The 15,251-nt window shown below is 37.8% G+C and overlaps 3 protein-coding genes and 1 non-coding gene across 4 annotated transcripts; 3 read left to right on the top strand and 1 right to left on the bottom strand.

Moving 5' to 3' along the window:
* Positions 1-484: 484 nt before the first annotated feature.
* LOC116215668 (pectinesterase 31) lies at positions 485-3,536 on the top strand. The gene is made up of 6 exons (XM_031551470.1): positions 485-838; positions 1,037-1,141; positions 1,793-1,870; positions 2,090-2,277; positions 2,647-2,820; positions 3,118-3,536. Exons 1-6 carry the CDS (start codon positions 596-598, stop codon positions 3,278-3,280), a joined length of 951 nt encoding a protein of 316 aa, XP_031407330.1. The 5' UTR covers positions 485-595; the 3' UTR covers positions 3,281-3,536.
* A 602-nt stretch (positions 3,537-4,138) lies between these two features.
* On the top strand, positions 4,139-5,899 carry LOC116214467. Its single transcript, XM_031549869.1, has 5 exons — positions 4,139-4,399; positions 4,508-4,591; positions 5,065-5,214; positions 5,320-5,511; positions 5,608-5,899. Exons 1-5 carry the CDS (start codon positions 4,139-4,141, stop codon positions 5,689-5,691), a joined length of 771 nt encoding a protein of 256 aa, XP_031405729.1. The 3' UTR covers positions 5,692-5,899.
* Positions 5,900-6,393: 494 nt separating this feature from the next.
* Positions 6,394-6,466, bottom strand: TRNAA-UGC. The gene has a single exon. It is a non-coding gene; the product is annotated as a tRNA-Ala (tRNA).
* A 6,726-nt stretch (positions 6,467-13,192) lies between these two features.
* LOC116213261 (ethylene-responsive transcription factor ERN1-like) lies at positions 13,193-14,690 on the top strand. Its single transcript, XM_031548134.1, has one exon. It carries the CDS (start codon positions 13,327-13,329, stop codon positions 14,491-14,493), a length of 1,167 nt encoding a protein of 388 aa, XP_031403994.1. The 5' UTR covers positions 13,193-13,326; the 3' UTR covers positions 14,494-14,690.
* Positions 14,691-15,251: the final 561 nt, after the last annotated feature.

Raw genomic sequence — 15,251 nt, 5'->3', positions numbered from 1 at the left:
ACTCAAATGAAGTCTCCTCCGTGGTTAAGAGCTCTTAAAATGGGAGTCATCAGCCTGTTATCTCCGCCGTACCTTTGATCCATTCAGCGAGAGCCCTCAGAGACGAGACTGCCGGATCACTAGGGCCGGCTTTCGTCTCTGTTGGATTGTCGACCATATTGATCTAAGCTATCCATCTCTGAACATATTATTTTACGCTCGAATAAAGACTATGATGCATGTGGAATGACGCGTCTGCTAAAACGAGTGCGTCACCACAAACACGTAAACATCGGTGGGATAGAAATGTTGTGAAGGAAGATTCAGTAAGCAAATCATGCCGTCCTCGTCAGTCGACAGAGACATCCATGACAATTGAAACGAAATGGAAAAAGGGACGACAAATGAAAAAAAAAACAAAAAAAAATGCAGCTTTGTCAGTTTATCCGAAGACGGAACAGAATTAGATTCTTGAAAATAGAAAAATGAATTAAATTCAATTTTAAGATTCTTGGATTGACCGACAGCTTTGTCTTCACCGCAACCCCATCACCATCGGAGAACCCCAAGAAGGCAGCAGAAGAGCCGGGTGGCTGGGGGGAAGTAGCTCGGGCGGATGGCGGGGCGAGTAGTGACGGTGGCGCAGGACGGGAGCGGGGACTACCGGACGGTGCAGGACGCGGTTGACTCGGTCCCACTCTGCAACAGCTGCCGGACCATCATCCGGGTGGCTCCGGGGATCTACCGGCAGCCCATCTACGTGCCCAAGACCAAGAACCTGATCACCCTCGCCGGACTCGGGCCCGAGATCACCGTCCTCACCTGGAACAACACCGCCACCAAGATCGAACACCACCAGGTAAAGTTAAACCCCTTGTCGGAACAAGACCAGTTCGGCGGCGCCAACGGGTCAAATTGAGCTTTTCAATTAACATCAATGTCTGCTGAATTTCTTGATTTGCCGAGGCTCTTTCAATTTTTGAGCTAGCATCTTTAGGAATTCGAAAGTGGGTCATGTTTCTGATAAGGTTTGCCATCGGTTTTTGGATTTGGTCAGGTGGCTCGGGTGATCGGGACTGGGACGTTCGGATGCGGGAGCACGATCGTGGAAGGCGAGGACTTCATAGCTGAGAACATCACTTTCGAGAACTCCTCCCCTGAGGTAATGCTGCTTCATTTTCCGGCTTGCTAGCAAATTATGTGCTCGTATTGCTCATAGTTCTTGATCACTCTACTGTCCTTCTGCCTATTCGCTATGCTATATTTCAGTTAACGAGTATGTCGAAGCCTATGCTTGAGTCAAGGTACTGGATTAGGTTATTATGCAAGTCTGGCATGTGCATCTTTCAGTTATTAATAATAATGGCAATTAGGATCAGTTTCAGATGAGGATGTTGGAAGTCTTGTAATTAGTTGAAGGTTGTATGTATCTATTGTCATTTGGCTAGAATCTCTTAGCTGAATATTCTTATTAACCGAACTACCACACGCCTCCAAGTATCCAAATAGGCTCATAAAACAGAGCATTCTGGCACAGGCATTGTACGGCATAATCTAGGTTTGGTCTAAGCTAAGAACTTCAACAATTATGTGAGCGCCCTAACCATTAGCCCTGTTGTATTGCCCAAGTCTCCTTTTATTATTATTATTAATTTTGCTAGTTGTTTTACATTTTCTGATGGCACGGAAACCACCTTTTAGGCTTCTTTTTTTTTTTTCCTCGCTCTCTCTCTCTCTCCCCCCATTTAACGACCTCACTCACTCTGTTTCTCCTGGATACAAGTCTGAATTTATGATTCTGTTCATTTGACAGGGTTCAGGGCAAGCAGTGGCCATTAGAGTGACAGCTGATCGATGTGCCTTCTACAACTGCAGGTTTCTTGGTTGGCAGGTACATTCTCATGTTCGTTCTTCCGTTAACTTAGGTGAAGAAAGAAGAGCAACATCGAGAAGTTTTAGTAGCTCAACCTCTATTATTCTTTCTCATAAGACGAAAACAATGATGTATCTATTCTTTTTTCTCATTTCTTTGAAAGGATATTAGACAAACCGGACAAAGAATTGAATCTTGATGCCTAATTATATAGTAACCGTAAAGCTTCCGCTGCAGGATACACTCTACTTGCATCACGGGAAACAGTACCTGAAAGACTGTTACATTGAAGGGAGTGTAGACTTCATCTTTGGTAACAGTACGGCTCTTCTGGAGCATTGTCACATTCACTGCAAGTCACAGGGTTTCATAACAGCACAGAGCAGGAAGTCTTCTCAGGAGTCAACTGGTTATGTCTTCCTAAGGTTTCTCTTTCACCTTTGACTAGGTCTCCCTGAGGGAGAAGTTTTGGACTGCTGTGTCTGTACAGTTTTTCAATTCCTCTCTTTGTAAAAATGGCAGATGAGGTAAGAGCAAGTTGGTTCACCACTTTTGCTGAGGTTAGACTACAAAATGTCTTGGAAGTGCAAACTTATCCTTTATTTTCCCTTTATCTTCTTTGATTTATCAAAATGACAAAAATGAGACCTGGATCTAGAGCCATTTTCTACGACAGATCAGACATTCCTTCTAACGAATGTGGAAATTGTTGTACTTAACATGACACGAGAATTGCTTGTTTTGATTGTTCTTTTATCTTTGGCATTATAGCAATTCTCTTTGTGCTGATGCAGGTGTGTCATCACTGGCAATGGAGGACGTTCATATATGTATCTTGGGCGACCTTGGGGTCCATTTGGAAGAGTTGTCTTTGCTTACACTTACATGGACGCTTGCATCAGACAAGAGGGCTGGAACAATTGGGGCAAGGTCGAGAATGAGAGATCCGCTTGCTTTTATGAGTACAGGTAAAATTCAGCTTGGGAGAAAACTAATTGATTGCTCTCGGAACACTGGCATCTTAGGCACCCTAAGCCAATTGCTTTAAGGATTTAGGTGGGACATGTGCTATCTGTGAGGCACGTGGGTTGTATGCAGTTTGATTGGGTGAGAGCAATTTGTTGAGTGCATGCAAATAACCCTAACCTTTCGTGGCTTCTTCTGTAACGATATAATCTTGGCACTTAGAACACGTGAACTCATCAGTATGTACATTATGTGCACTCAAGTTAGTACATGCGCATTTTAACTGGGAACCGCTGCAGGTGTTTTGGGCCTGGAAGTTGCCCATCTAAGCGTGTGGCGTGGGCCCGAGAGCTCATGGATGAAGAAGCGGAACAATTCCTCATGCACAGCTTCATCGATCCTAATCCTGAGAGGCCTTGGCTTGCGATGCGAATGGCCCTCAGAATACCATATTGTGCCTAGACTGGAGGAGTTATATACACGAAGGTTTTGTAATGAAGAACTCGGGAGATAGGGTTGTGCAATTGAATAAGATAAAATACTTTCATAGCTCGACATGTGGATAGTTCTATTTCGAAATCTTTTCGAGTTCAGAGGTGTAAAACAGGTCTCGTTCTATGTTTCTTATGGTGGAAGGCTGGAGTCTTGCTATTTGGACATATTCAGATGAGTTTATCTATGAATGCAAAGCTCTGTAAGAGCCTCTTTTTTTTTTTTTTTTGATGAATAATGCTATTTTGTTAATAAGTGGTTGCATTTACATTGATTCCTAGACTTAAGTTTGGATATCCTTGAAAAGTACATAGCAAGTGAAAATTTGATAATGAGCCATAGTGACTTAAGTCATGGGCGAGGGAGTTATCCATGCTAGGAATGCATGAAGTGCCTGTTTAGCTTTTATATCTTTCTCGCTCTGTCCAACGGGATCGCGGGGCGATTGAAGTCAAATGGAACCGAAAACCAATACTGGTCTTAAACATTTCCATGCAGAGTCATTGTCAACTGATTGTACACTGTGCAATCAACATCGTACCATGTAGAATACGAACCGCTTAGATCATTTATATCATAGAGAAAATGATCTTGTTCTCCATAATCTGCGGTAGTGAGGAAAACGTTTTCCTTTACTTAGGGGTCGGATTGAATCTTCCGTCCTAGCAAATGAGTACAAGACAGAAGCAATCAAACTCTCCCATTCCCATCGATTCTTTATCGATATTTCAAGACTTGCCGTCTGTTCCAACCCCAACAATGTTCCTTTTCATATACTATAATCAATTAGCTTGAAAGCTACTGATTTAGACCAAAGTTTTCGAGATGATGACAACTGTGGTTCCTCAATGTTCGAGATTTGGCCTTCGTCCGACCCAACAATTCTCAGGGCTTTCTAGCAGTTTCCGGTTTGTCAAGGAAGAGAAATGGGTGCTGCAGTTGAACCCGGGAAAGAAATCATCCCCGTTGTTGAGGAACTCAACGGTCCTGATGAACTTCATGGGCGCGAGCAGAACGAGGAACAAGATAAATCCATCCAAGTATTCCTCCGTGTTCAACACTGACAACCTTCTCAACGAGTCGAACGGGGTACGCCATGACACCTCTCCATTTATTTTTTCTCTGGTTTATCAGTTTATTACCACGAAGATGCAGGGGCCAGTTTGTGTGATTTGTCTCGATATGAATGTTTTGCAGGTTTCATTTGATCAGTACTTGGAAGACACACCCAGAGTTCTCAATGCTTTGTTTCGGGAGGAACAAAGCCAACAACTCGACCAGGTCATCTCCAGGCGAATACAAACTCCCCAAGAGCTGCTGGTGTTTTCTTTAAAACCGTCATTGCATCTGGATATACTCAAATATATCTCATGCAAACTCAAAACTCATTTTTGAATCATTTCCTACTGCCTGAAAAACAACGATACTCATTGCACATCGTCCTCCTCTAGGAATCAGGACTGGACTTCGAATGATGCATTCATTCCGGCCCAGGGACATTCCTAAGGAAATTTACATATTATTCCTCAAATTTTAATGAAAATCCCTATAGTTGGCCCCCGTGAGTCTGAAAATATATATTTCTATTTGCCTCTTCAAGGACCTTGGACCCCCTTAGTTCGAATCATGCGTCCATCCTGGTTCCGGGCAGTTGTGCTAGCTAAAAATGTATATGTCAAGGCATCTTCATTCTGTTTTCAGCTCTCTACTGGTTTAAAGGACAAATTATGACTTGATTCTTTGTTGCTACGAAGGATGTTTGGAGAATCGAGATGTTGCCTGTACAGCTGTTGTTCTTGACTGTCACACCAGTGGTCGAAATGCGAGTAAAATGCCAACCAAGTGGAGAAGTTTGCCTCCCGCAAGTTCCTCCGGACATAGCAAACGTTCTCAATTTCAGCATTGTAAGCACCATGAAGAACCTTCAAATATTTGTTGGAATTTCCTCTTCATGATGCTCTTACAGGAAAACACAGAGTAACAGCCGCCCACTGTACTTTTGGTGGCAGATGAAATGGGTGCTTCATGGGCTTAATGTCAAGCCGTCCCACTTCGACTTTTCCGTGAGAGGAGTGATATATCCGGATAGAAGGCAGTTGCAGCCTAGGCTCAAGGGCCATCTGGAGATGGACATAAGCTATTCTCTTCCCCCGACTCTCTCATTTGTCCCGAAGGATCTCCTATCCAAAGTTTTCGAAGAGGTCAGCATCAGAATCTAACTTTTCTTTTTGTCCTCCAGCAAGGTGAAATTCAAAATTGCGATTATTTTCTGACCTGCAAGTTGATGAACAAAGCAGGGGATAAAGAAATTGGTCTCGTACATGAGCCGAAACTTGCTCACAGACTACAACAACTATCGAAGAGAGCTGCTCAAAGACTGATTTTAGTCTGGCCATTGAAGACATTGATGGTTATACAACAGCTACTAATCGCTCAATTGATCAAAAGATCGAATGACTCAGAGGAATCATTTGCTTGAATTGCTTCATATGTAACAAAAAAATTTGTTTACCTATCCATACTTAAAAGTTAGCTTTTATCTCATTTTAGTCTGGAAAATGTATTAACTAGGTGTAACCTCTACGTAAATTGTTGATCAACGATAGATCCATTTATTCTAGATGCAAATCCACTCTAATGCAATATTAGTTATTGCATTATCGAGATGAAAACTTCGAAGCGATAAAGCCTTGATCACAAGTTTCATAACTTTCTTTTTCAATTAACTACCTGAAATTCATAGAAACAATTTAAGGGCAAGTCGTGGCATGATGCTGAAACTGTTTACCTAGTTAAGGTTTAGGACTCGAAATACGAGGATTGTATGTAATAAATCCATATAGTATAAGTAGTTTGGGATCGGCGTAAATAAGTTGAGTGATATCCATGAACAGAGATGAATGGTTGTGACACTCATGGACAGAGATAAATAGTTAAAATTATATTAACTCTCAGAGAAATTCTCGGACAGTAATAAAATTCTATTGAAACAAGAAGTCCCTTGTAGACAGTGGAGAAACTGGAATCGTTTGTAATTGTATGGCAAAAGAGCAATGATAATGGAAATGAAAAATTAAAATGGATGGAGATGCGGGGGATCGAACCCCGTGCCTCTCGCATGCAAAGCGAGCGCTCTACCATTTGAGCTACATCCCCATTTGCTGATCTAGTCGCCTCATAGTCCAATATCTCCAAGTTAATCTTTCTTGAGAAAGTCCCCTTTCTCTATGTGTGTAAGTATGAAGATTATCTACAAATGGTCGGACCTGACCAAACCCACAAGACATTTTTCAGAATCCTCTTATTAAACAAATCTATGTCACTTGATTTCTATTGCTAGCTTAGTTTTGAGCCAACAACGTGCTTTAAAAAGAGATACGAAGAAAAATTAAAAGTCTAAGATGATTAGCATGATCCACAAGCAGTATGTCCATGATGAAAGAGTGAGGAAGGAAAATCAAACTCTCTTGCACCCGACCACGCATGTATCATGCTGGTTCTAGATGTGAAATTTGGTGAAGCTTTGTTGGGAGTCCAAATGGTGCAACATCATCAATCTAAATGTTTCTAAGGACATTGTCAGACGTTATACTAAGAGCACTTGCTGACTCAAACATGTGGGAATCTCAACTTTTTTGCATTCAATAAGTATATAGCTGCATTATTATTATTATTATTATTTGGATGGATTATACAAGTCAAGTCTTATAGCTTAAATCAAACCTAATATAGCTCATCAGGTTAGGAGAATGACATGGGCGTCTGGCGATGGCCCTCCACGTGGAAGCAACTCAGTGGCCATTGACGCCTGAAAAATGAAGAAGAGGATCTATCTCCCATCAGCAAATCAAAAGTGTGTTTTTGTCTTCTTCTTCTTCCAATTAAATTAGATAACATAATTAAACCATTAGATATAGATTTGTTTATCATTTTCTTTGAAACAACGCGAGCGACTAGGCGGATTGTAGCAGAAAAGGAAATGCTGATGATCATTTAGCATCCCATTTGGCAAGTGCAAATATTATACGGTTTGACAGCTTAGTGACATCACTTATTACCAATAAAAGGTAGTTCAAATTGTTCGACGTTTCTTCCTCTTAAATAAGATTTCGTGTCCGAGTTTTATGAATTGAGAAAATCATTGATTTGAAGAGTTTTACCCTATAGTGGACTACTTTACTCAAACTAGATTAGTTCGCACTCATTGGGCTTTTAAATATTAGGGTACCCAGCAAAAAAAGATTACATCTCACTTGTTCGATCCGACTCGAACTGGATTAATTGGGTCTATTAGTCTCTCAAATACCATAGTGCACATAAAAAAAAAGAAGAAGAATTACATCACTTGCCTACTAAAAAGAGTTGGTTTAGATGATTTGACGCTTCTTTCTATTAAATAAGCAAAAAGAAAAAAAAAGAAAAAAGAAAGAGAATCTCGAGTTCTAGTGTAATGAATGAAGAAAATTCAAGATTGGAGGAGTTTCACCTTTACTGGGTCAATCTGACTCGAATATGGATTTATAAGGGCCTTTTAATACCATGAACTTTATAGTTCCAGCTTCATATATATATAAGGATTGGAAATAACAATGTCACAATGGTTCTTGATTTCAGCTTTTAAAAGAATTTGCAAATTTTTATACTGCATTGTGAGATTCATCCCGAAACTCAAATTGCAAACTTGTTAGGTGAAATAGAAGGACCGGCATTCATGTAGAATTTTCTATGAATTAAACCCAGGAGGCCTCATGATAACTTATAAGAAAATTGATAAGCCTGAGATCATTATGAAGAAAATATCAGTAGAACGGCAGACATTCTCATTTAGACATTCTCGTTTTTTTTCATTTGTCTTAGTGAATTTTTTTCTTTTAATTTTATTAATCTTATTTCATATCGATATCTGCGACGCATGTATAAAAGTAAGATAATATTGGTTATGTTATTATTATTATTATGGGGAAGATTTGAAACCATGAAAGTGACTTGCAAGCGCAAAATGATTCGGTTAACTTCAAGGGATATAGAAGTCCACCACAACCAACGGAAGAAAATGTGAGAAATTGTCTTTTTTTGAAGCTTCCCCTTCCTTCCATCGTTATGCCGTACATTGCTCACCCATTGCTATGATTCCCTCTAAAAGAATTATTGCATAATAATGAGAAGAGCCCAATCATTTATTTTACTCGAAAACCAAAGAAAGCATAGTTTCAATTGTCGTGATTATAATTCAGCTCGATGCACTTCTGTGCTCGCAATTGAATTTTTACTGTAAATTTTTTCGATTTTGGCTTGCTGAAAACGCACTTTTTTTTTCCCCTGAAATCGCACTTAATTAGGCATGAAATTGTTTCTTGAAATATCTCCGGCCTTCTATTTCTTACATGTCTAAGAGTCGCCTGCTTCTACTAATTAATATTAGCTAGTGAAAAATCCTTGAAGTTTCTAGCGTGGCTAATATATAATAAAAAATTAATTGTACGGTTAAAAACATTGAATCTTGGAGAAAGGGGTGTCGTATAATAGCATGCACTCTCACCGGGTAATCTAGAGGTTTCATCTTTATTTATCATCTTTATTTTTATTATATTAATTTATGGGCATCATGTATAACCAAAAATTTTGAATCTTATGTTAGAATTCTTTAGCATATGTGTGAAAGGAATTAATGGGGAGCAATTTCTTGTTCCCGTGAAAGTCACTTCCCCGCCTAATAAAATAACTCAAAGAAAAAAGGCCCGTCTCAGATTTATCATTTTTTTTTTCGGGTGGTAGATTTATCATTTTTTTTAAAGAGCATCACTACGAAGTTTTTAATCAGAAAATCCAATTTGTGTATAAAATATAGCCGCAAATGGGGGAACAATTTAAAAGCATACGTACATGTAATATAGTCACATACGATACGACCTGTTAATGTCGTGATTTAATTAATGGCTTGGTGGGGACTTTGGGGAAGTCGTTGTTGGTTGTTATCATCTGCAGAGACAAATGCAAACCGATAAATTAAGACTCCTATTTGCTTCGGTATATTAACCAAGGTTAAATTAATGGGATGGAAGTAATTATTTTTTAAACAGATTGGAAAGTGGCATCTATTGTTTTAATGGGGAACCCTTAATCAATGCAAGCCTGTAGCACTAGCATACCATGACTTTTTCAATCATTAATACGAGTTCAGCAGGGCTTGTATGTAATTCTAATCAACGATGATACATAATATATGTATCTATATTTGAATTTTCCAGTTACGAAAGGGGAATTATCAGGTACTATTCTTGAAGTACAATTGACATAAAAAGAGGAATTGCAAACTATTTGTCTACCAAACTTTTTTTTTTGCTATCCATTAACTAGAAGTAGTTGTGGATTAAAAAAAAAAAGAAAGATGTCCATTATATAGAATTATGTGGTTTCTAACTGCAGATGAAATAATTACCTTTCTGACTATAATTACAGCCTGCCTAGGGAACGTGCCCGCACTTATTTGCGGGTATAAACGTTTCCTCAAATAATTTGTTAGATACATGTAATATTAAGAAATTATTATTTCTTATACCTAGATAATTTATCTAGGATTATAATATCTTAAAATATTATTGGAACGTTTATAGGTATTCTTGTATGGATAAAAGAAAACGTATTACTTGTAATTCAAAAAGTATGTATATAATATCTCTTTATACTTTGTCTAAATTTTTTATTGTTAATAATTATAAAGCTATATTCTATTTTATTAGAGCCATTTTCTCATCGATATATGTTAGGATATTGAAATATATGAAAAGAATTTATCTGATATTTTTAATAAAAAAACTATTATGACATATCAGAACTTATTATATAACCAGGGTATGCACGGAAAAGTAGAGTACTCAAAATTACTTACGAACATCTATTACTATAACAAAAGCATTAAATAAATTACCAAGAAAGTGTCATAATATTTAAAAAAACCTTATTAACTTTCAAGAAACCACATATATAATCAGTTTAATAAATTAACTTTCAAAGAAATATGAAAACCCCTCTCTTAACACTCACATTAGTTTAGAAAACATTTATCAGTTGAAGTTACCCCTTATTGAGCCATTTTTCTTTCAATATATGTATAACTTAATTTTTACTTTTCCTAATAATGTATCATATATCATTACAATTTTATATATGACATTAAATCAATCGTTATTTTTTGTCAGAAATTATTATTATGATATATTCTTCTTTGATATATTTTTTATATTACCACAAACGGCACATATAGCCTCAGGTGTGAGTTCTGTGATTGGAGAAAATTCATGATCGGGGGAGGTTCATTTCTTAGTGGGTCGATCTCGCTCAAATCTAAATTAATTGGATCTAGTAGACTTTCAAATTTTAAGTGGTACACTGAAAATAACAAATAAAAAGAGACTGTTTAAATTGTTGACTAATTATTGAACAGAAAAATTGATGACCGAATTGAAATAGACTTTCTATCAATGTGAGTTGGTTTTAAGTGAATCAACGCTTGTTATCCTTATATAAGTTATTGAATGCAAGTTTTTTTATTGGAGAAAATTCACGATGGGAGAAGTTATTTCCTTAGTGGGTCAACCTTGCTTGAATTTAAATTAATCAGACCTAGTAAATTTCGGAATATCAAATAGGTGGGAAGAAAGATATTTGTATAATTAAATTTAATAAAAATTAAAAATATTAAAATATATTTGTTTGAAAAAAGAGGGGGGTGGGCCCCATAGGTCCCCAAGGGACCTGTTTTTCATTATCTTTAACTGCAGAAGATAGATAGATAGTGGAAAAAGAACCGTGGGATATCTTGATATTCACACATTTACAGCTATTTTATGTTTGGAAAATTTTAACAAATTCCATTATGGAAAATTAAAATGTTAATTTTAAGGCATTACCAATTAGCAAATAATTAAATTAAGAAATTTCACAAATGTCCATTAATTCAGGTGTTTTGGGAATTGTTCTCCTTAAATAAAATTTTAAGTTTGAATTATACGAATGTAAAAATTCATGATTGCGAGATTTTTACCCTTTAATTAGTGGGCTGTCTCTGCTCGAATTTTGATAAATTGAGCTCCATGGATCTCTGAATAATATGGTGCAAAAAAAAAATTAGTTTTAGTGATGTAACCCCTAACTATCCCCTTAAATCGATTTTCCACTTGTATATGGAAAACTCTCCTCAGCATGAAAAAAAAAACACATTAAAGGATGTTAATTGATATGCTGTGAAACAAGGGAAATTATACGGTCCAATCACCAAAAGTAGTGCATGGTGCAATCAAATATTTCACTAAAAATTTAAGTAAAATTCTCCAGAATTCTTGTAATTCTCTAACAATATAGGTAAAAAATTCTTCGAAATCCATGTGATTTATCATGAAATTTAAGTTATTTACACCAACTTATTCTTTCAAAATGCGTATATAACTTACCCAAAAAAACATATAATTTACTGTAGAAGCACAGAGAAGTACGCATAAAAAATATAAAAAATGTTTGGGGAAAATTATAAAAAATAAATGTGCTCAGGTACATTGTAATTTTCTTTTCAATTACAAAAAAGATCAATAAGACTAGTACAAAATAATATAAATCTAAATAAGGATACAAGTAATTTTACTGACGAGATCTGAACATGCAATCTTTCATGTATCACTATACTATACCCCATTTCCCTAGATCGTATCTTCTTTGCTCAATCTTTCCCCTGAGAACATCCAATAGGTGGGTACAATCAGTTACGATCAAACACTGTGATGAGTTCTATGTTTTTGTCTATGACGCTCACTAAGATAGGTTAATTTTTTTTGTCATTTTCGATATCATGAAACCCCATAAATTACTGTAAGTGCAATTACGATTTCTCTTGTAAGACTATAAACGGGACTTTTTTTTTCCCCCGTTAAAATGTCATAAATACTGTAATTCTGGAAGAATTTCAGAAGAATCCTGCACCCAGCTAAATACAAAATGATTCAAGGAGATAAAATTACCAAAATTTTTAGCCCGTTATGCGCAATGCAGATTTGGTTTGAATTTAATTTGATATAATCTTTCCGAAATCAAAGATAATGCATTTGATGTGTACCTAGATTTTCAACCACATCAAAGTTGAAAATATGCTTTGGTAGAGGATAGAGGAAAGAGAAATAAATTGGCATTGTACTAATAAGTGGTTGGCTCGAATGATAAGCCAGTTTATTCTCTTAAATTCTCATGTTAAAGTCTTTTTGGGAAGCCGAGGGAAGTAATTATGTGAAGTATACACCACATCCGGCGCAGTTGGTCTCCCCAAACCAACTCGGAGGATAAGGCTAAGCTTTAACCCGCAAAAACTTGATCGTTGCACCTTAAAAGAATATTAATAAAAAAAATTGCTACAAGTCTTGTTGATTATTGTTGAAATTTAGACCTTCTGAATCGCGTATGAACATTTTTTTTCCTTTGTTTTCCAAAATAGACGACTATGAGTTCCACGACATTGCACCCTTTCTTTAGTATAAAGGCTTTAGGAAAACTGGAGAAATCCGACAAATGGAATGATGCTATAATTTTTTCAGTTAACAAAATGTAAATTGTGATTTCACATATTCATATTCATTAAAAAAAGACGAAGAAAGATTTCACGTATTTATAAATAGAAAAATGCCCTTTTTTCCAAGTCAAGGCAGCATTACTAAATTTCCAATCATCCATTTGGTTTGATATATAAGGAAGCCTTAATTTAATAAAATTAATTTTTTGGCCAAATTCATTTTATAAATTAATTCATTAAAGAAAATCAGGGCAACATGGACTAAAATATTAGCAAAAGACTCATTCAAATTTCCCATCATTTATTGGCCAAAAAAAAAAAATTGACATGATCTTCCCCTTCTACTCATATATAAATTGATGACCAACAGTGTGAGGAATTAAGGGCAAAACTTACCACACTCACCCTCATAATTCCTTAAACACTCAAAATCCCATAATTCAATCCTAAAACAGAAACTCATATGGCTAGGAAGAGAAAGGCTTGTGAGGGAGAAGAGCAGACCCCATCAAACCCGACACCCGAGCAAACCACGTCGTGGGATGAGATGGTGAAGGAGGCTGCGCTTGGAGGCATGAGGAGGGCAAGGAAACGGTTCGTCGGGGTCAGGCAGAGGCCATCGGGAAGATGGGTGGCTGAGATCAAGGACACCATCCAGAAGATCCGGGTTTGGTTGGGGACCTATGACACTGCCGAGGAGGCGGCCCGGGCCTATGATGAGGCCGCCTGCCTCCTACGTGGGGCCAACACCAGGACCAACTTCTGGCCTTGCTCGGGGTCGGGCACTTCCTCCTCCCCAGCCCTCCCAACCAAGATCACAAACCTCCTCCTCCAGCGGCTCCGGGCTAGAAACAACAGCATCAGCCATGACTGTCCCAGCATATTGGATTCAAACTCGAACTTCAACGAGCAACAAAATCACTTAGTACAGGAACACGTAGCAGATTTCTCCGAGATGCAATTCACCGACTTCCTTAACTTCCCGGAAGAAAACAGTCCCCATAACAACAGTGATAACAAAACCAATAGTAGCGCTGCCACTGACAACAATTACCAGACCAGAAGCCCTGAATGCGGGGCCTTCGACTATCAATCCTCGAGCGGGGACTGCAGCCTTGGAGGAGATGCAGTGGAGGAAGGGGAGGAGGGAGGGACTGATCTCGGAGCCATAGATTTCCGTTTCCTCGACGAGGTTAGGCAATCCGATGATTGCTACTACTCGCCCTTCAAGATTGCCGAGGAGATAGTGGTGGTGGACCCGATGGGGCTGGAGGCAGAGGGGGATGAGGACGAGCCCTCCATCGCGCTGAAGAGGATGAAGTACTACGAGAGGAAGTTCTCGGCATCACTCTATGCATTTAACGGGATACCCGAGTGCCTGAAACTGAAGCTTGGGTCCGGAAACGGTGGGAAGTGTGACCAACTAAGCAAGCTCCGCAACGCGTGTAGCAGTAGGAAGAGTATGGAAGAAGGAGTGAAGCCCGACGGGACGGCGAAACACGAAGAAGAAACTCCTTGCAAGGATTTTATTACTGGCTCTGTCTCATCTGCTTCCTCACTGGGATCGAGCGTAAACGAGGGGGAATTATGGAGCTCACTCGATCTCCAGCCCATCTGCTTCGTGAACTAATAATCGATTAGTAGTATGACTTGGATAAAATTCTTTCCACTGGTTTTAATTGCCAGTGACAGTGAACGTTAGAACTTCTGATGTGTTTCCAACCTTATGCTAATCTCTTCACAGGGTCTTGCAACCTTTACAGAATTAAGGAATTTGATTTTAGCTTAATTTCATGTCAATTAATAAGAGAACAACTTCTCTCTTTACTTACTGCAGTGCCATCTTCTTCGAAGTCCTTGGCTGGTAAAATTTGAGTATATCGTCTAAATCTTTTTCGAGGTTCAACTGCTAAAATTTGAAATTATTATTAGACAAAAGCAAGAAATTAAGGAGAAAGATCTTGAGTTCGATAAATCAGATCAATCGCATTCCATAAAACACATGAGACCTATCCGTGACCCACATAAAGGGTTATATGATTTATTCTCTCTGCTTATTTACATATTGAGTTAAAGGAGAGTTCCGAAACGGAAGTCTCTTTAAATCATGTGTCATTTAATGGGGGTAACAAATAACAACAAAATATTCTAATCTCTGTTCTCTCTTACTTCTTCAAAAGAAAAAAGAAAAAAGAAATAAAGAAAACTCAAATGATTAGGTAATAATGAATATGTACACTGAAAATATGGATTAAGATGTATCACCTTTAAGAGGAACATGTCCTCATTTTTTTTTTCATATTTATATTTTATATTTGTTTCAATATATCTAATAATATACTTTCAATAATACAAACGCTTAAAATATATTCCAAGAATTTTTACACC

This window comes from Punica granatum, chromosome 7 (assembly GCF_007655135.1).
Source record: "Punica granatum isolate Tunisia-2019 chromosome 7, ASM765513v2, whole genome shotgun sequence".
Taxonomy (NCBI): domain Eukaryota; kingdom Viridiplantae; phylum Streptophyta; class Magnoliopsida; order Myrtales; family Lythraceae; genus Punica; species Punica granatum.
This window is presented reverse-complemented; position numbering and strand designations above follow the sequence as displayed.

What these genes read in the sequence shown, in the direction of transcription:
- LOC116215668 (XM_031551470.1), top strand. Translation starts at nt 596, where the DNA reads ATGGCGGGGCGAGTAGTGACGGTGGCGCAGGACGGGAGCGGGGACTAC. An exon ending in CCAAGATCGAACACCACCAG is followed by an intron (nt 839 to 1,036) that starts GTAAAGTTAAAC and finishes GGATTTGGTCAG; the next exon opens with GTGGCTCGGGTGATCGGGAC. An exon ending in GCTTGCTTTTATGAGTACAG is followed by an intron (nt 2,821 to 3,117) that starts GTAAAATTCAGC and finishes GAACCGCTGCAG; the next exon opens with GTGTTTTGGGCCTGGAAGTT.
- LOC116214467 (XM_031549869.1), top strand. Translation starts at nt 4,139, where the DNA reads ATGACAACTGTGGTTCCTCAATGTTCGAGATTTGGCCTTCGTCCGACC. An exon ending in AAAGCCAACAACTCGACCAG is followed by an intron (nt 4,592 to 5,064) that starts GTCATCTCCAGG and finishes GTTGCTACGAAG; the next exon opens with GATGTTTGGAGAATCGAGAT. An exon ending in ACGTTCTCAATTTCAGCATT is followed by an intron (nt 5,215 to 5,319) that starts GTAAGCACCATG and finishes TTTTGGTGGCAG; the next exon opens with ATGAAATGGGTGCTTCATGG.
- LOC116213261 (XM_031548134.1), top strand. Translation starts at nt 13,327, where the DNA reads ATGGCTAGGAAGAGAAAGGCTTGTGAGGGAGAAGAGCAGACCCCATCA.